General features: G+C 44.0%; 1 protein-coding gene across 1 annotated transcript in view; it reads left to right on the top strand.

Annotated features, from left to right (window-relative positions):
• RHEB (Ras homolog, mTORC1 binding) overlaps positions 1-20,577 on the top strand; it is a 51,456-nt gene that overhangs the window by 14,462 nt on the left and 16,417 nt on the right. The window contains 1 exon segment of the mRNA NM_001161866.1: positions 17,395-17,466. Within this exon segment, the coding sequence (NP_001155338.1) occupies positions 17,395-17,466 (72 nt within the window).

Below are 20,577 nucleotides of genomic sequence, written 5' to 3'. Positions count from 1 at the left end.
CCCAGGGATCAAACCCACGTCTCTTCTGTCTTCTGCACTGACAGGCGGATTCTTTAGCATCAGCTTCTCTTGACAATAGTAAGCACCCAGTGAGCGTTTGAATGAGTAATCATTTTACGAACCAGTCTTACTTATTCTCTTTGTTGTGATCACTGCACCTTAATTTTTTTCTCTCCTAACACCTATTTTTTGAAAATTATTAAGGAAGTGTGAGAAAGAATAAGGTGATGTCAGTCCTGTTTAATTCATAGGAACAAGTGAGATAATGTGAAGATGTTTTATAAACTCTTTAACATGGTGTCTCACTTGTAGCTTCTGGTGAACAATTAAAATCTGGGTTATCTGCATCACATGCCCTCACGTGACCCTGTGTGTGCTGGAGATGTGGGGATGAGTGTGCCTGTTTGACTCCAGGGAGCGCTTGTATAGAACACACTGGAACTCCTTAGACATCTTTTTAAAATGAGAATGGTGATGTCAGGGTTTGTATTTTTCAAAAGGCTTCCTTGGTGACCCTGATATGTATACATCTCACCCTGCCCCCTCAAAAAAGCAACAATAACCAATGCTACTATTGACAGAACTACACTTTTTTTCCCCACTAAAATGGGTGTGTACTTTAATAAGCATGTAATTGATATTGTGTGAGGAACACATTGTTAAACAAGCCTTCACACAGTTCATTGTTATTCTAGCCCTTTTAATAGCCATGATACATTCACTCAGGTTGCCATCTCCATTTGCAACCACGGCTGGTTCTGCAGTCTTTCTCTGCTGTTTGCACACCTGGTCCCCTTATCCCTGTCAGAGAAGCCCCTTCCTGGTACTTCTTCACATCTTGGCCCTGCAGCACTTGTGGCCAGCAGGGCGCTGCAGAGATGACCATGGGCCAGTGCGAGGCTTCAAGCCATAAAGTCGGCAGCTTCCAGTAGTTTCAGGGGAGACGCTCAGGAGAGGACACGTGGGGAGGGAGAAGCTCATCCAGCCCTCCCTCTGAGTCGCCCACAGCCACCCACCCGCTGAGGAGCCAGCCAAGCCCTTGCTTGTAGAATCCAGAGCAAGTGAAATGGATGTTGGTTTCAGCCACCAAGTTTTGAGGTGTTTGTTGTGCAATGAGTGATAACTGAAACTAATTTTCTGCAGGTGTGTGTGTGTGTGTGTTTATTTATTGATAATTTTTCATGTGAGTTTGAGAATTTAGCTTCAGTAACTACTACTGTATATAATTTTCTTAGCCAAGTTAATATGTTAGAGATAATTATTAGAATGTTGGCTAGGATTAAATGAATATCTAGAATATATGGTTAGATAATAAGTCCTCAATAACTGTCATTATTATTACATACCTCTAGATATTCAACATGTATTTTCATTTAATCCTCACAACCATCTCTAAAATAGGTACCATTATTATCTCTGTTTTACAGAGATGAAACAGACCAGGAGAACTGCCTCCTGTCACTTACCTAATAGTCACCGTCCTATCCTGCTTGGTGAAAAAGAGTCAATGTATTGTCCTCCATTTGTTATACATTTTTAAAAATCAGGTTTTGTCTTTCTCTGTCTGACTTCAGTTAGCATAATATCCACCAAGACAAATACTCTATGATGTATCACTTACACGTGGATTCTTAAAAAATACAACAAAGTAGTAAGTATAACAAAAAAGAAGCCAACTTATAGATACAGAGAACAAACTAGTGGTTGCCAGTGGGGAGAGGGAAGTGGGGGGGCCAAGATAGAGGTGGGAGATTAAGAGGTACAAACTAGTAGGTATGAAATGGAAAATATAGTCAGTATTTTATAGTAACTGTAAATGGAGCATTATTTAAAATAGTGAATCACTGTATTATAAATCTCTACTTTCTGTAATATTATATACACCAACTATACATCAATAAAAAAGAAGCCAAATTTTGTTGAGGTTTAATTTATGTATAATAAAGTATCCATTTTAAGTGTAAAGGTAGGTGCTTTGGGCTTTGGTAGATTTATTCACCTGTGTAAAGCCGCTGCTGCAGTCAGAATAAGAAACATTTTCATCATCCCGCATAGTTCCCTCATACCTCACGCCACTCCCCGGCAACCGGTGATCTGCTTTCCATTACTCTCAGTTTTTCTTGTTCTGAAATTCACTTAACTAGAATCATGCAATGAATGCTCTTTGTCTGACTTCTTTGAATGAGTATCATGTTTCTGAGAGCCATTCATGTGGTTTCATGTGTAAGCTGCTTCTTCCTGCCAAGTAGTAGTCTGTTGTGTGGACACACCTTGATCTGTTTCTCCAATCATCTGTTGTCTCCAGTCTTTGACTGCTAAGAATAAAGCTTTGAGAAGCGTTCCTTGTGTCTTTGTCAACATGCAGTCATTTCTCTTTGGTGATTATCTTGGAATGAGGTTAGGGCCACATATGTGTTGAGTTTATAGTTTTCTGAGCAACTAACAGTTTCAGCTGCTGTTTTACATGCCCGCCAGCGACAGATGAGACCTGTCCTCATTGCTGCTCGCTGTCGTCAACTCTTTTAACTTTGGTCATCCTGATGTGGTTTTGTTGTTAGGCCATGGAAATTTGAATTTCCCAATGACTACTGACTTTGAACATCTTCTCATATACCTCGTGGTTGTTTGTATGTCTTCTTTTGTGAAACGTCTGTTCAAGTGTTTTGCCTTTGTTATTGGGTTCTTTTTATTGAGTTACATATTCTGAACAAAGTCCTTTTTCATATATATATATATATATATATATAAAATATTTTCTCCTGGTCCATGGCTTCCTTTTCATTTTCTTGTATTTCAAAGAACAGAAATTTGTAATTTTGATAAAGTCCAGTTGATCAGTTTGGTTGTTTATGGTTTAGTCACTTTTTTAAAATCACGTAAGGAGTCTTGGCCTACCTGAAGATCATATTTTCTCATTTTCTTATGTTTACTTCTAGAAATTTAATAGTTTTAGCTGAAAAGTGTGGGTCTATGATTCATTTCTAGCTAATTTTTGTGCATAAGAGGGGGCTTAGAATTCTTTTTTAAACTTGAAGTACAGTTACATGCAGTAAAATTTGTCCATTTGGGTGTGTGACCATGTTAGCAAACACAGTTACATAGCCGCATGACATGGAACAGTTTTCTCTCAGTCCCCAGAAGGCCCGTATGCCCCTCATAGTCAGCCCTTGCCCCCTGTGTTTGCTGTCCCTGTAGCTTTGTCTTTTCCAGAATGTGATAAATGGAACCCATTTGAGCTTTATCCGTGTTGTTGTGTCTGTCGGTCATTTAATCCTTCTCTATTGCTGAGTTGTGTTCCTTTGTGTGAATTTCATATAATTGTTTATCCAGTCACCTGTTGAAGGACTTTAGGTTTATTTCCACTTAGGGGCAGTTATGAGCAAAGCCGTTAGTGGGTAATGCTTGCAAGTTTTTGCGTGACCTTTTTCATTTATCTTGGATAAATGGCTTAAGAATGGGACTGTTGGGTCATCGTATAAATGTACGTTTTATTTTTTTTTTTAACTTTTTAAACTGTACCATTTTAACTGTACATTTTGCATCCCCTCCAAACAGATCCGTTGCTCCACATCCTCTCCAGTACTGGCATTGTCAGTACTTTTTATGGTAGGCATTTTTAATTAGACATTTCAATCACTGGTTATATTTGCATTTTCCTCATGAAAAACGATAAGCATCTTTTCTTGAGCTCACTTCCCATTTGAACTTTTTCTTTGCTAAACTGTTCAAATCTGTTGTTCATCCACTTACTTGGGCTATTTGTTTTCTCACTGTTAAATCGGGAGGGTTTATTGCATGCCCTGACTCGTGCCCTTTGTCAGATAGTATGTTTTGCACCTGTTTTCTCCAGGTCCGTGGCTTGTCTTTTTCACTCCCTTAGCAAGATTTATCACTGACCATTTTTCATTTTGATGAAGTCCACTATACCTTTTTTATTTAAGGAGTACACTTTTGAAATCTTAACTCAGAGTCACAAGGATTTTTCTCCTATGCTTTCTTCTGAAAGTTTCATAGTTCAGGTGTTACAGGTTGGTCTGTGATCTGTTTTCTCATCCTAGATTTGATATGAGGTGCAGCAGGTTCTTTCTGTTTCAATATTGATACCGGTTATGGCAGCACACTTCTTTGGAAAAGGTTCTTCTCCCTTAAGTTTTCTTGTACCTTTAGCCAAAATCAGCTCAGCATTTATGCATCTGGGTTCATTTCCAGGGCCTTCATTTTGTTCCATTCATCTGTGTATTGTCTTTATGCCAGCCAGTACCACACTGAAGTTTTTGTTTACCTTACAGATTAGTTTTCCCTTTCCCTCCCTTTTTTTTCTTGGTTTGTAATAAATACTTACTTTGAAGCAGATTAAAATCTGCATTTTTCGTTTCTAGTCCATTTTTCAGAATTTCATCCTGACCTTCCTGGTCTTTCATCTTCTCATATCCCTCTTATGACTGGAAATTCTCTGGTTTTTTTTGTTTGTTTTTTTTTTTTTAAATAGGATTAAGTGGAAAACCTTTCGTGGTTCCTTTTTTTTTTAAGAAAAAAAAAAAACAAACAGCAACAACACTCAGCAGTCCTATGGAGGGAGTGTGTGTACTTTTCACGTGGGTGCTTTTCTCTCCAGGATCCTTGTAGGTGGCAGTCAGGGTTATCACACTGACATCTTTTTTAGATTGTCAGAGTCTTACTGTGGTGGTCGTAATTTGGAAAAAGCTCTATTGACTTTGGAATGCTGTACTGGGATTTCGTAATCATTTATAGGTGATAATCACCTATGCTTTGTCTTTGTGATTTCAAGTAGTCATCACACACGTGAGAACTTAGGGCACAGCAGCGTCCTGGGGTTCACACCATCATCCGAATTTGAATCCTGAGCCTTAACCCGCAGTGCTCTTCCTACTGTTGGCTTGGCGCCAGGATGTACTGTGCTTTTCAGTTTCCAGTGCACTCATCAACCCCTGCCCCGAGACTGCTTAAGAGTTAAGAGACGATGTTTCTTAGAGTAAGAGGAGTCCTGGGGGTGGGAAGAGATGATTACGCAGTGGTGAGGGCTTTTTGCCCTGAAGATATAACCACAGTTATTCCACTACTTCCTTGAAATATATTTTATGTGAAATAGAAATGTATTTCAAAAGATGTTACCTAGGGTATTTTTTAACAAGGGGTTTGTGAAAAAGTTTTTTTCATAATCACTTTATTGTGTTTAACCTGTTATTTTCATAAGTTTTTTGTCTTTTAATTTTATTTACTTATTTCGGCCGTGCTGGGTCTGCATTGCAGCATGGGCTTTCTCTAGCTGCAGCAGGGGCTTCCCATGCGCTGGCTTCTTTTGTTGCAGAGCGCAGGCTCTAGGCGAGCAGGTTCAGTAGTTGTGGCGCGTGGGCTTAGTTCCTCCACAGCCTGTGGGGTCTTCCTGGATCAGAGGTCAAACCTGTGTCTTCTACATTGGCAGGAGGATTCTTCACCCCTGAGCCACCAGGGGAGCCCCTTTTTGATAAGTTTTTAAAAGTAGAAGTGATGCCTTGGATGATCTCTGGAAACTCTTGGCGTATTTTTGTTACAGTCTTTGGAGTCTTTATAAGATTAATCTCGTCTATTCCAATTGCTCTGATCGCTGTTTTTTCTTAGCAGTGAGGGTTTTGTGTGGTTAGGAATTTGGGATTGCAGGTTGGTATTAGAGTTGGTCTCCTCTTGCTTCCCCTGCCATCCATCTTTACCACTCCTTTCTTCGGGGTTCTTTCATGAGCCTTCATCTGGCCCCTGTCCAAGACCCTCTTGTGAGGCGCTTGTTTGGTTCCTGGTTCAGTTCAGTTCAGTCACTCAGTCGTGTCCAACTCTTTGCCACTCCATGGACTGCAGCATGCCAGGCTTTCCTGTCCTTCACCAACTCCCAGAGCTTGCTCAAACTCATGTCCATTGCATCAGTGATGCCACCCAACCGCCTTATCCTCAGTCATCCCCTTCTCCTCCCACCTTCAATCTTTCCCAGCATCAGGGTCTTTTCCAGTGAGTTAGTTCTTCACATCAGGTGGCCAAAGCATTGGAATTTCAGCTTTGGTGTCAGTCCTTCCAATGAATATTCAGGACTAGTTTCCTTTAGGATGGACTGGTTTGATCTCCTTGCAGTCCACGGGACTCTCAAGAGTCTTCTCCAACACCACAGTTCAAAAGCATCAATTCTTTGACACTCAGCTTTCTTTATAGTCCGGCGCTCATATCCATACATGACTATTGGAAAAACCATAGCTTTGACTAGGCAGACCTTTATCGGCAAAGTAATGTCTCTGCTTTTCATATGCTGTCTAGGTTGGTCATAGCTTTTCTTCCAAGGAGCAAGCGTCTTTTAATTTCATGGCTGCAGTCACCATCTGCAGTGATTTTGGAGCCCAAGCAAATGGAGCCTGCCACTGGTTCCTGGTAGGGAATCTGTGACTGTGTCCTGTCCTGTCCTGTCCCTTTTGCCACCCGCATCCCAAACAGACGGAAATATGGACCCACCACTCCCTGCTTGGTGGGCAGCTTTCTTTTAAGTTTCTGGCTCTGGGGTCTTCTGAGGATCATTCAAGACAGTTACTAGAAGGCATCCTGATGTTTGTTTCTTTTACAAAGACCTAAGTTCCTTGAGAAATTCTACTTCCAGGTTATGTCAGTTACAAGTGGGTGTAGAGTCAAGTGATGAATAATGTTTCTTAAAGCAGAGAAGACTCCTATCACTCTAAAATTTAAATTTATCAAATAGAAGAGGAGTGATCTGAGTGATCTTCAAAAGAAGATACTTAAATTTTCACTTCTAACTGCAGTAATATTGTAATCAGTTAGGATGATTTTGACTGCAAAGTAATTTATCTTGTGCTGGCTGAAAGAATAAGAAAAGGGTGCATGTTCATACTAGGTTGCTTCAGTTGTATCTGCCTCTTTGCAACCCCATAGACTGTAGCCTGGTTTAGGCTCCTCTGTCCATGGGATTCTCCAGGTAAGAATACTGGAGTGGGTTGCTCTGCCCTCCTCCAGGGTTTCTTCCTGACCCAGGGATCGAACCTACATCACTTATGTCCCCTGCCTTGACAGGTGGGTTCTTCACCACTAGCGCCACCTGGGAAGTCCAGGGAAAGGGTATTTGTTCATATAAATGGAAGACTGGAGGTTGAGTGAGTGGGCCGTCAACTCAAGAACGAAGTCTGATCCATCTCTTTCTGCCATCCTTGACCTTGATCCAGTGGTTCTCAAACTTGTGGCCCATTAAAATCACTCGGAGAGCTTTTAAAAATCCCCACCCCAACTGCACCTTTACTAATTTAATGAGAATTGCTTGGGAGTGAGGTCCTGCCAATAGTTTTTGGAATTCCCTACGTAAGTCTGGAGTGCAGCTAAGTTTGAGAACCAGAGTTCTAAACTTCAGAGCTTGGTTTGGAGATCAGGGATGGCTTTCCTGGTGGCTCAGAGGTTAAAGCGTCTGCCTCCAATGTGGGAGACCTGGGTTCGATCCCTGGGTCGGGAAGATTCCCTGGAGAAGGAAATGGCAACCCACTCCAGTATTCTTGCCTGGAGAATCTCATGGAGGGAGGAGCCTGGTAGGCTGCAGTCCATGGGGTTGCAAAGAGTCAGACACAACTGGGCGACTTCACTTTCACTTTTTCACTTTTGGAGATCAGTATCACCAGGGAGCTTGGTAGAAAAGGAAAATCCCACACCCCACTAGATTAACAATCTACACTTTAACATGGTCCCTCGGAGAACTCCTTGTTCTTCAGCATTAGGGAAACCCTCCTGATTTTCAAACTTCAAACACGCTGGAATCCCTGGAGGAGTTAGAAAAATACTGACACGTGGGCCCACCCCAGGAGACTCTGATTCATGGGGGTCCTGATGTGTTCCTTATATCCTGGGTTTAGTTGTTGCATCCCACAGGATTCAGGCATTCACTTGTCCCCTGTTATTTCCTGTAAGTTGGCAGTTACATCTAACAGTTGGGTTAGATTTAAGTGGTTTCTTTTTCTTTTTCCTTTCCCAACCTTCTTAAAATTGCTTCCAGGTTAAAGGTCTCTGTTTGCATCAGGAGACCCATAATATCTGGTTATTTCTCTTTTTGTGCCTAATAGCTGCTCCTTATTGTTGCTTAGATCCATTCATTCATTAGTTTAAAAAATCATGGTAATTGTTGATTTTATCCTTTTGTTTACAAGGAACAGATGCATATTTTCTCTAAATTTACTGCATTTATTGTGCTTATCTTTTTTTTTTTTTTAAATATACTCCTCACTGTTAGAACTTACATGCCAGAGAAAGGTTTCTGTCTGTTTGGTGATAGATCCCAGTGCCTGCAAACACGCCTGGAACGTGTGTGCTCTATGCTCAGCCCTGTCTGACTCTTAAAGCCCGCCAAGAGCTGCTTAATAGATATTTGAGTAGATTAATAAATTAACCCATGGTCAGGGCTTTGAAAACTTGGGCTTCAGAGTAGAACAAAATGTTATCAAGCTTGACATCGTAGAAAATACAACTGTTTGGATGCAGAACTGGGAGGGGGAAAGGTGCTTGGACAGGTTGAGGGGCGCACCTCATTTTACAGAGTGGCTAGCCCAGCGCTTCTGTCTCCAACTCCTGAAACTGGAAGTCAAGGTTTCAATGCCAGTTGTTATTGCTAGTCGCTCAGTTGTGTTCGACTCTTTGCGACCCCCTTGAACTGCAGCACGCCAGGCTCCTCTGTCCTCCATGATCTCCTGGAGTTTACTCAAACGCATGTCCATTGAGTCGGTGATGCCATCCAACCATCTCATTCTCTGTTGCCCCCTTCTCCTCCCACCTTCAGTCTTTCCCAACATCAGAGTCTTTTTCCATTGATTCGGCTCTTCACATCAGGTGGCCTAAGTGTTGGAGCTTCACCTTCAGCATCAATCTTTCCAATGAATATTCAGGGTTGGTTTCCTTTAGGATTGACTGGTTTGCTCTCCTTTCAGTCCAAGGGATCCTCAGGAGTCTTCTCCAGCACCACAGTATGGAAGCTGGGGTAATGTCACCATTTAGCTCTGGGGAGTGGGCGGGGAGAACAGAGCACCTGCAGCTGGGTGGCCATGCAGCCTCTGGTCCCTGCAGAGATAGACATCCAGAAGTCCCAGCGTGGTGGCTCAGGCCAGGGGTTTCTTGGGATTGTTCTGAGTTGTAGGCTTCACTGTTCCTTGATTTCTTTTGTAAAATGAAAGCACTGCTTCTCTTCTTCATTGCTTCCATAGCTTTAGCCTCTGTTTTCCTGACTTCTAACTAAAAGCTCCTGACACCAGAGGCTGCACACTTTTTGTCAGGTATTGTGGTCATGGAGGACGCAGCGGCCACACGCGTCCCCACGGCTGCGTTTCCCTTGGGCTAGCGGGTGGAGCTTTAAGTCACAGGTCTGTTCGTGTCTCGCGACTCCTCTCCGGTCCAGTAGGCAGCACCCAACAGCTGCAGCGCCCAGCCAGGGCTCTCTCCAGCCCTGAGAACAGAAGGGGAACGTGAGATAGAATATACTGCCTGAGGTTTTTAAACAGACTTAGTAAGTATTTCAGAGGTGTGTGAAAACCAGATGGATTGGAGAGGGAGATACGAAGAGGGAGTTCAGAAGTGTCTCAGGGGGACGGCGAGGAGGTGACCAGGAGAGGGTGGGGTCTGGAGCCAGGGGCTGGCACTGTGGGAAGGAGGGTGTGCTGAGCGCACACGTTAGCCTCCAGGCAACGGCGTGGAGAGGGCTGGGCAGGTGAGCTGCTCACTCTGGGGTGAATGGAAGACCCGGGCTCGCAGCTGTGACTTTGAAGGCTCAGCTTCAGCTGGTAATCAGGGTTGTATCCTAGTTCCCGGCCCAGTATGCTGCTGCTAAGTCATTTCAGTCGTGTCCGACTCTGTGCAACCCCATTGACGGCAACCACCAGGCTCCCCCGTCCCTGGGATTCTCCAGGCAAGAACACTGGCGTGGGTTGCCATTTCCTTCTCCAATGCATGAAAGTGAAAAGTGAAAGTGAAATTGCTGAGTCGTATCCGACTCTTAGCGACCCCATGGACTGCAGCCTTCCAGGCTCCTCCATCCATAGGACTTTCCAGGCAAGAGTACTGGAGTGGAGTGCCATTGTGCTTCTGATCTGAGCTGCTGGGAGGAACTGGAGGATTGGGGAAGACCCTTCAGGCTGCAGGAGGTAGTTGATTTGGAATGGTCGGATTTGAACTTGTGGCTGCGGGGGGGGTTGGGTATTAAACTTCAGGCTGCAGCAAATGAGTTGGGGGGGGTGGTTGTTAATATTCCCATCTGGGACTTAACTGCCTGGTGGTCCACTAGTGAAGAATCCACCTTTCAATGCCGGGGATTCAGGTCTGATCTCTACTCGGGGAGCTAAGTAAGACCGCACATGGTGCGGGGCAGCTAAGCCCCCGAGGCCACAACCAGGATTCCACTTGGAACAACCTGATGCAGCTAAAAATAAATATATTTTAAAAAATAAACTCTTATCCAGGAGGTTTGGATGGGCTCAAGAATTTGCATTTGTAATGAATTACTCTGTGATGCTGCCAGAACCACACTTGACTGCTTTGCTAGGGAAGGGACACCCCCAGAAAGGATTCCTAAAGAGGGGACTGGGGGAGGGGTTGCAGCTGGAGACTTGCCAGCCTACACAGCTACAGCTGAGCTCAACAGGCTCAGGAAAAGGCCAAAGATTAGATTGAGATCAGAGGGTTTATCAGCGAGCCCGGAGAAAGGAAATCGGCAGGTTCTGATAAAAGAGCGTTGCATCTTAGCGCATAGTGATTTATCCTGGGGCTTAAACCACAGGGAAGGAGGTGAGCCGTGGTAGAGATTGGAGATTCAAGAGAATCAGAGAGTCATGTGCCTCCATAACTTTTTTTCAACCTGTAGTAAGAAACACATTTTACCCCAGTCATAAGCGTTTATGTAACTGTTAGTTTCTTGGCGACTTTATTATTTGCAGTCCACTCTGGTATGCCTGTTTCTTTAAAAACAGTGCTGGTCATAGCTCTGTTGAGTATATTGATTTCATGATCTAGTGAAGTAATGACCCCTAATTGGACAACATTGCTTCCAGAGATGGGCTGGATTAGGTGATGGGAGTCAGAAGGTGAGGGCGCTGGGAAGTGCAGATGTTGGAGGTGGAGTTATCTGGGTGTTTTGTGGTTTGGAGATGGTTATTGGTAGCAGGACCAGTGAGTTTGGACAGCTCATATGCATGGTCATCAAAGTCCTGTGTGCTAAGTTTAAGGACTTGGGGAAAATGAAAGCAGTTCTTGGCATGGGTTGTGTCCCAGATCCATGACTTTCGTCCTGATGGACCCTTCTTTCCAAGGACTTGACAGCCTAGCAGATTGAAACCTACTCCTCCTCATTTTATCCCTGCTCTTTAGGGTCAGGGAAGGGATAGGGAGTGATACATAAGTGTTTTTCTTTTTGGAGAATAAAGATGAAAAGTCATTCAAAACTAATCTGAAAGCTACTAAAACATTTGTATAAATAGTGCCCATTTTGTAACAGTCTTGAAGTGCGAGACTCAGTTAACAGCCTTGAAGGTTTATCTTCTGTTGTGAAAATACTGGGTGAAAAAACTCAGTATGCTGAATCACCATTGCAAAATATATATAAATATGGCAATGCTATTTTTGATCTGGTAAAAAAGTTCAGAAGAAACTTTTTGAAAATAATTTTTATGATCTTTAAAACTGAGGTGGTTCTTAGTTTGGAGCGAGACTATTTGGAAGATAGTTGTGGGGTATTGAAATATGTTATTTTCAAACCTATTTTAAAGATAGTACTGTTATAAAATGAATGATTTATGTCTCTATCGGTAAACCCTCATCTCTTCACACGCTGCTTTTCCTTTTCTCTCAGATCACGCCTGTATTGTTTTCATACAACGTCTCTCCAAAGAGTTCATCTGGAGTTGAGATTCTCTTCAGATTTAAAACTTAATGCACCTTCTGAGAGCATGACCATTGTTGAACCATCTTCAGGAAATAACTAGTGTTTTAGAATCCAGATTGGATTAGGGCAAAAGCCAAAGTCAGTGTGTGAACTTATTATGAGGCCAGACTTTGAAAGGTGCTCAAGTAAAGAACACAATTTGCAATAGATTAGTAAAGTCTCTTGTAGCTGCTGCAGGCAGACTGCATGTGAACTTGACCAGGGAGCTGAATGGCCAGTTTGGAGGAGGAGGTTGGTGAGGGCACCTCTCAAAGCCAGGAGTGACTAGAACCAGGACTGAGAGCACTGGGAGTACTGGCGTTTGCTTACTGAGAATAGGTATCGTTTAGTGCTGACTTGTAAAGATTTTAGCCCTGGTTAGCTTATAGTTCTACTTTTGAATGGAAACAGTAGACCACTGTGTCAGGTCTGCAAATAGAACCTTCCTGTTCCTTCTTAAGTATTTAATGATCTCCCCTTAGGGGGAGAGTCCAAGGATGAAAGACCCTAAGGAGACTTAGCTTTTCCTCAGCCCCACTTCTGCTCATTCTGAGTGGAGTCCAGCTTGCTCCCTGGGGAGCTGGGGTTTCAGCTCTCGTGCCCCAATTGCTCCCGAAGAGGAGAGCTTGCCATCAGCCTGCCCGTGGCCTGAACTGAACTACATTGTCTGCTTTTGTCAGAGTAGTTACTTGTGTTTTCCAGTTAAATGTCCGTTAAGCCTGTCAAGTAACTTACGCCCTTTATAAAGATATGAATAGGGAACTCTCACCAGATACGTGCCAGTAATCATCATTTTTCAGTGTGGTCTACTGGTTGTCTGTACCTGTGATTTTGCACTTAATCTCATGCTGTCTTGTTTACTGTGTGTAAAAGAAGTAAAGACATCTTAGTTGCTCATTCGTGTCCAGCTCTTTGCGAACCCATGGACCGAGGCCATCAGGCTCCTCTGTCCCTAGGATTCTCCAGGCAAGAATTCTGGAGTGGGTTGCCATTTCCTTCTCCAGGGGATCTTCCCAACCCAGGGGCTGAACCCGGGTCTCCTACATCGCAGGCAGATGGTCTACTGCATGAGCCACCAGGGAAGCCCTCATGGTGTGTGACCTTCCAGTTTGGTCGTCACTTCGCAAATTGACTCAATAATTTACGAGGCTGTTTCCCCTCACCCCCCACCCCTCACCCCTGCAAGTAACGCTATTGAGACTTATCTGGTGCCAACACACTATGGTTTGTTCCTATCTAATCCAGTGTTTCCTACTGATTTCCCTCTTCGGGGAAGCTTAACACGTATAGCATAGCATACCTTCTTTCTTTCACTGGTTTTAATCTAATTCTACTTTGAAAAAGTTATAAAAATCATTTTTAATTCCTTTTTAAAAAATTCTTCAGAACTTTTCAGCCTTGCTAACTTATGAAAGAGGTGTGTGTGTGTTTGTTTTCCTTCTTGATGCTTTCATTGCATAAAAGAGTTTTGTTATATTTTGAGCTAAATGTTCCTTAAGGGGTTAGTATCTCACCTGACGTAGGCCAGGTATTACCATCTCCCTCATCAAAATTTTCTCAAAGTCAGAACATTTCCTCCATGGACGTACTCTTCCCTCTTAAAGTACACAGTTGCAAATGAGCTGAGGCTGGGTTGTGTGTGTGTCCCTTTAGGAAAAGTAAGCATACAGACACGCAGGGCAGTGGGCACACTGCGGTGCCAGTGCAGCATGGTCCCTTCTGCCCGCAGTGCGCCTGGAGAGTGTGGTATTGCCAGGCGACCGCGGCAGCTGTGTGTCACCGGCAGGCCAGCGCTCGGGCACCAACACAGACTAGACACCTGTTTCTTACTAGGTTGCTGCAAACATAATTGCAATTTCAGATCGTGAATTTTAAATCATTATAACTAGGCTCAAACACGTCTTTATTAATCAAAATGGGAACCATTACAGTCAACACATTTTCACCAATGAGAGCTAAGTTTGTTTATTCCTGTGGTGTGAAAACCTGTTCTCCGGGATTCGAAGAACTCATGGAAAGCATTTTCTGCCTCCTGCTGGTTGTGGAAGCGTTTTCCCTGCAGAAAGTTCTCAAGATACTTGAAGAAGTGGTTGTTGGTTGGCGAGAGGTCAGTGAATATGGCAGATGAGGCGAAACTTCGTAGCCCAACTTGTTCAGCTTTTTGAGGTGTTTGGTTGTGCAGTCGGGCGTCGTTGTGGAGAAGAATTGGGCCCTTTCTGTTGACCAGTGCCGGCTGCGGGCCTTGCAGCTTTCAGTGCCTCTCATCGATATGCTGAGCGTGCTTCTCAGATACAATGATTCGCCGGGATTCAGAAAGCTGTAGTGGACCAGACGGGCAGCAGACCCCCCCAGGCAGTGACCGTGACCTTTTTTGGTGCAACTTTGGCTTTGGGACGTGCTTCAGAACTTCTCAGTCCAACCACTGAGCTGGTCACTGCCAGTTGTCGTATAAAATCCACTTTTCATCACACATCACAAACCAATAGAGAAATGGCTCGTTTGTTGTTGCGTAGACTTAAGACAACACTTTAAAATGACAGTTTTTTGAATTTTGGTGTGCTTGTGTGGCACCTGCTTACTGAGCTTTTTCACCTTTCCAATTTGTTTCGAATGCCAGATGACCATAGAATGGTCAGCATTGAGTGCTTCAGGAATTTCTCATGTACTTGTAAGAGGATCAGTTTCAAGGATTGCTCGGCACTGGTCCTTGTCACCTTCCGGGTGCTGGCGACTGTGCTCCTTGTCTTCCAGGCTCTCGTCTCTCATTTGCGAAACTTCTTGACCCACCGCTGCCCTATACGTTCGTTAGCAGTTCCTAGGCCAGATGCATTGTTGATGGTGCAAGTTGTCGCCATTGCTTTATGACCCATTTTGAACTAGAATAAGAAACTGCTTGAATTTGCTTTTTGTCTAACATCATTTCCCTAGTCTAAAATAAATATGAAATAAACAGCACATAGTAAGTCATTAGTAAAAAAGCATAAAGCAAGAAACACACATTAAAATGATGTATAACATAACCATATTTATTCCAATATCAAATGGAAAATCCCAGCAGTGCAAAACCGCAGTTACTTTTGGACTACCATGTTGACCTGTTTCCTAGTCATGTATATGAATTGACATCTTTTGTGGTCTGAGTGTGAGTGTGCCCATCAGAGGTCTGAGCACGTGTGTTTACAGTGTGTCAGGCACTGCGCTTGTCTTGGTAGACTGATTAGTGAAAGCAGATCCTTTCAGACAACTTTTAAGCAGGAAAAAGAAAGAAAACAAGACCGCTGTGAGAGTGACTGGTAGTGCACCTCCGGTTGGGTGGTCTTAGAGAGGGATGTTTGAACTCAGGCCACAATAACAATAAAAGTGTGTACATTCAGAGATGGGGGTGGGTGGCTGGGACAAAGGCATGAAGGCAGCAGAACTTGGTGAACATGGAAGGATCTGACTGGAGCTTGGGGATGGGGGTGGATATGAAGATGGAAGGATACGACCGAGCTTCCCTGGTGGCTCAGATAGAGTACGTCTGCCTGAACCACAGGAGACCCAGGTTCCATCCCTGAGTCGGGAAGATCCCCTGGAGCCCTGGAGAAGGAAATGGCAACCCACTCCAGGACTCTTGCCTGGAAAATCCCATGGATGGAGGAACCTGGTAGGCTACAGTCCACAGGGTCGCAAAGAGTCAGACACGACTAAGCAACTTCACTCACTTGGGGGTGAGGGTGGGTGCAGCAGATGAGATAGGGATCCCTGGTGGGCAGAGCCTGGGACCGTGGGCTGTGGTTCGGAGGTGGGGCTTATTCTGATGGCAGTGAGGGTTTTAAGCAAGACAGTAACACTGAATTTTCAGAAGCTCTTGTAGACTGCTTTGTAGAGAACAATTTCTGTTTTTAGGCATCCTAAAGATGCTCTGAACTGTGCTTACTGCACATGCGTCCAGAGAGGCCTGCCAGCTTGGGGCTTTTCTCGTCATCTCCCACAGCCCCGACTTTGAAGCGTGTGTGTTTATTAGTTGGAGCGTGTGGGGACTGCCTTTGGTATGAAAGTCTGAGCCACTCCTCTCTTCTCTGTGGTCCGGAGGGAGGTGGGCCCCACAAGTGTGAAACTAGTCTTATCAGACTGCTCTCCTTGGCCCTCCCTGCACGTCCTTTGAGGTGGAAGTTCCATGAGATACGGCAGGCCCGTAAGATGGGTGTTTAATAATGCTCTAAGAATGTAAGAGAAGGAAGGGTTTGGGGTGAAATTAGGGAGGGACCACTTCCTGTTTCCTGCTGATAAAATCAGTCTGCCCTCCATATTCGCAGTTTCTACATCCAGGGGTTCAGCCAACCTCGGATGGAAAATATTGGGTTGGGGGACGAATTCCAGAAAGTTCCACAAAGCAGAACTTGACTCTGTTACACACTGACAATTGTTTACATGGTATTCGCTTTATATTATTGGGTATTATAAGTAACCTGGAGGTGTCCGTTGTCTTCTATCGTATTCTCTTCCATTCTAGTCTGTTACAGGATATCAGGTATAATTCCCTGTGCTGTACAGTGGGACCTTATTGTTCAGAGTTTATCTCTGCTAGTCCCAGACTCCTCATAGATCCCCGCCCCACCGTCCGCCTTTGGTAACCATAAATTTGTTTCTGTGTCGGTGAGTCTGTTTCTGCTTTGCAAGTTCACTGATGCTCTACCGGCTTTACATGAGGGACTTAGAGTTTTGGTGTCTGAACAGAGTCCTGGAGCCAGTCCCCTGGGACTCAGCAGGATGGCTGCAATGTGGCCTTGCCCTCTTTCTTCACAGGGTCCCTGTTCTCAAGCCTCCCAGGAGAAATTGACTGACAGCAGAGGGGGAGAGAGCTGAAGGCTGGCTCTTGCTTCATTAAAGTAGACTTTTATCACATATTTTCAGATATTGTGTATGTGTGTTTGTCGCTTAGTCATGTCCAGTTCCCATGGACTGTAGCCCACCAGGCCACTCTGTCCATGGGATTCTCTAGGCAGGAATACTGGAATGGGTTGCCATTCCCTTCTCCAGGAGATCTTCCTGACCCAGGGATCGAACCCAGGTCTCCTGCATTGCAGGCAGATTATTTACCGGGGAAGCCCCTGTTCAGATTATCCTCTTTAAAAGCTATGCTTGATAACACTTATAACATCCATAAATTAAAGAACTCAAAGAAACTAATCATGCTGTATTAATTTTATGTTCGTAATTAATAACCAGATTTCAGGGACACCAGAGGCAATTAGCTTAGACCTTATTTAAAGGTTTGTTTACTTTTAAAAACTGTGTGATATGCTTATTGGTTAGTACTGTTTGTTAGTATCACAGACATGTTTAATTCATAGTAGCTTCATTGCTTAAATTCCTATTGTATATATGAAATATATTTTCTCTTGACTATTTTTGGTAAAATAGTAAAATTATTTTTTTTTACCGTAATATACCAATACATACTGAGCTGTTGCTCTCTTTTATAGGGAAATCCTCGTTGACGATTCAGTTTGTTGAAGGCCAATTTGTTGACTCCTACGATCCAACCATAGAAAATAGTAAGTATTGTTTTCAGGGATTTATAAGCTGAGAAGCCTGCTTTTTGCTTATCAGCAGCCACTGTGTATTCCTGGAGGCTTTGATTGCAAAGAGTATTCAGTTAAACCTATAGATCTCCAGCCGGGGGCCCAGAAAAACTTCCACAGCTTTACCCGTTTCACACGGAATGAATCTTACTTCACACTGAATGAATGATGTCCAGATGCCATTGTCTCGACGTTGTTACTCATTCCCATAGGATGCAGTTCCACACTGGAACCTCCTGTTAGAGACGCTGCTGTATGGAAAGAGAGTATGCGGTCTTCTTTCCCCTTCTCAGCAGTAGCCCTTTCTAGCGATTCTAGGCTTGAAAGGATGAAAACACTCCAGTTCCTTTGTACCTTACTTTTGTAGACGCTCTAGTCCCCACAGCCCCTTCCAGCTCTAAAGACTTGAGAGGAGGCCGTGGAGAGTGAGCTGTTTCAGGATTGGAGCGAGCCCTTGCAGCGTTTCCTGAAAAGTTGTATCCAGAGCTCGTTGGCGTTTCAGGCCATGTGCAGAAAAAAGCCCCCAAGACCAGAACCAGCCTCAGCCTTTACTTTGTCCGGTATCAGTCTATGATTTCAGAATCTTCCTGAAGGATTCTAGGCCCATGGCCCAAGCCTAGATCGCGGGAACAGGGAAGAGAACCCGGAATGCTTCCATCCTGGGAAGCCGGTGTTTTGGACGCTGGTCTTATTTCAGGCTGTCTTAGAACCCTAGGCAGACACTAGAACCAAGACTTGAGGTTCTTGACACCATGACTTACCTAGAATCTCCCGAGGAGCTTACAGATTTAAAGCTGAGATTGTCAAAGTCTGATTGGCATGTTAGACTGAAGCCGACTTAACAGCCAGGTTCATGACTCTTAACAGCTGGATTTGACTTCTCCTGCCAAAAAAGAGGCTCATGATGGATTTGACAGACAATGGCCTGCATGTCAGAAAGGCCTCATTGTCTTTTTGTATGGCTTATGAGCAAAGAATGATTTTTACATTTTTTAATATTTGAAAAAGTCAAAAGAAAAAGAATGCCAGTGACATGTGAGTGTTGCGTGAAATTCAGATTTCAGGATCCATCAAGTTTTATCAGAACGTGGCCCTGCCAAGACGCTGTGCTCCACTGTCTCTGGCCGTCTCAGCTCTACGGTTGCAGAGCTGTTGAGTGGCTGCCTCAGAGACCATCTGGCCTGAAGAGCCTGAAATAGTTACTGTCTGGCCCCTTTCAGACAGAGTTTGCCAGCCCCTGGCTTAAAATACTCAACTGTCCTTTGCGTCCCAGCATGCTGGTGGCAGGGAAGGAAGCCTGTAGGTTGCTGAGCTAACTCTGGGCAGATCCGAGTTTAAGGTAACCCCTGCCAGTCTCAGGAAGGAGGTATCCTGACTCCATCCTGTGTTGATGTGTTTAGCTGGCATCGACTAGTGTGCCAGTGTGAGGAGCAGATTCATCTGAATGTTACACGCACAAGCTTGGTTGCCTCAGCGTCAGAATAAGGACAGAATAACCCATGACCTTGCCCTTAATATTTGCTATACGTAGCAATTTCGAAGTTTGTGTCCTTAAAGAGCTAAGGCTCATTGGGGAATTTTATCCATAGAAGACAATTTTCATGGCAAGCTCTGCCGTAAAAGTGGTTCTTCTAATTGTGTAGCTTTGTGCCATTTAAAATTGAATTGGAAGGAAAGTCATGTTGTATATAAATACATTTTCTTTGTATATAAGTAATGGACCTGATGAAAGTGGGACTTTCTTACCTTGATGCTATCTCAAAACCAGAATATAATCCTACCTTGAAGGCTGTCAGCATCATCTTTAATCACATTTTTAATATTTTTCTAACACTTAGTATTCAGTAATAAAGATGAATTCTCAGTATTTATTAAATTTTTTGGCAAGAGCAGAAATGATTGTCCAAGTATGAGTCCCTTTAAAGTTCATGAGGTGGGACCTCCCTGGTGGTCCAGTGGCTAAGAGTTCTCCTGCCAGCACAGGGGACACAGATTCGATCCCTCGTCCAGGAAGATTTCACATGCCACAGAGCAACTGCTGAGCCCTTGCTCCAGAGCCCACGCTCCGCAACAAAGGAAGCCAAGCGCTGCAGCCAGAGAGGAGCTCCTGCTCACCACAGCTAGAGAAAGCCCATGCAGCAGTGAAGACCCAGCGCAGCCAAAAACAAATAATAAAAAAAATTTTTTAAGTTTATGAGGCATATACAGACATCACATTCCGTATATGAGGCTTCTGACCAAGTAACACAGTGAGAAGCCCTCCACCCTTTCCCCCGCAATGTAGCGGAAGAAAATTGCTCAGAGAAACCAAGGAACGAGCAAGAAAATGGTTGTCATAAACGTGTTGGTAGCATCATGAACGAATGTGTGGTTTCATGGTTTTAAAAAACACTACTCTAAATCTGGGAATCACTACACCTAACTTTATAATCTAGTCCGAGTTGTTGCTAGCAGACATTCAGTAGTAACACATCTCTGAAGTATCACTGCAAAAGCAAAAATTCTGGGACTTGGTCATCTTTTAACAGGGGTTTAAGAGAATAGCATCAACAAAACCATGGTAATATTTTCTAGTTTGAGGAAATTTCTAGACCAAATACTGCTCTGCCAGTGTGCTTTCTTGTATACTGTAGTGTTACTCCCACAACTCAGTTCAAACTAGATTGATATGATGAAATGCAACGGTGGTGTTGGTTCAGTTGCTCAGTTGTGTCTGACTCTTTGGGACCCCATGGACTGCAGCACGCCAGACATCCATGTCTTTCACTATCTCCCGGAGTTTGCTCAAACTCATGTCCGTTGAGTCGGTGATGCCATCCAGCCATCTTGTCCTCTGTCGCCGCCTTCTCCTGCCTTCAGTCTTTACCAGCATCAGGGTCTTTTCAATGAGTCAGTTCTTTGCATCAGGTGGCCAAAGTATTGGAGTTTCAGCTTCAGCATCAGTCCTTCCAATGAATATTCAGGACTGATTTCCTTTAGGATGGACTGGTTGGATCTCCTTGCAGTCCAGGGGACTCTCAAGAGTCTTCTGCAACACCACACTTCAAAAGCATCAATTCTTCGGCACTGAGCTTTCTTTATAGT

The sequence above is a fragment of the Ovis aries genome, chromosome 4 (assembly GCF_016772045.2).
Source record: "Ovis aries strain OAR_USU_Benz2616 breed Rambouillet chromosome 4, ARS-UI_Ramb_v3.0, whole genome shotgun sequence".
Taxonomy (NCBI): Eukaryota; Metazoa; Chordata; class Mammalia; order Artiodactyla; family Bovidae; genus Ovis; species Ovis aries.
Note: the sequence above shows the minus strand (reverse complement) of the source record. Positions and strands in the feature narration are given on the sequence as shown.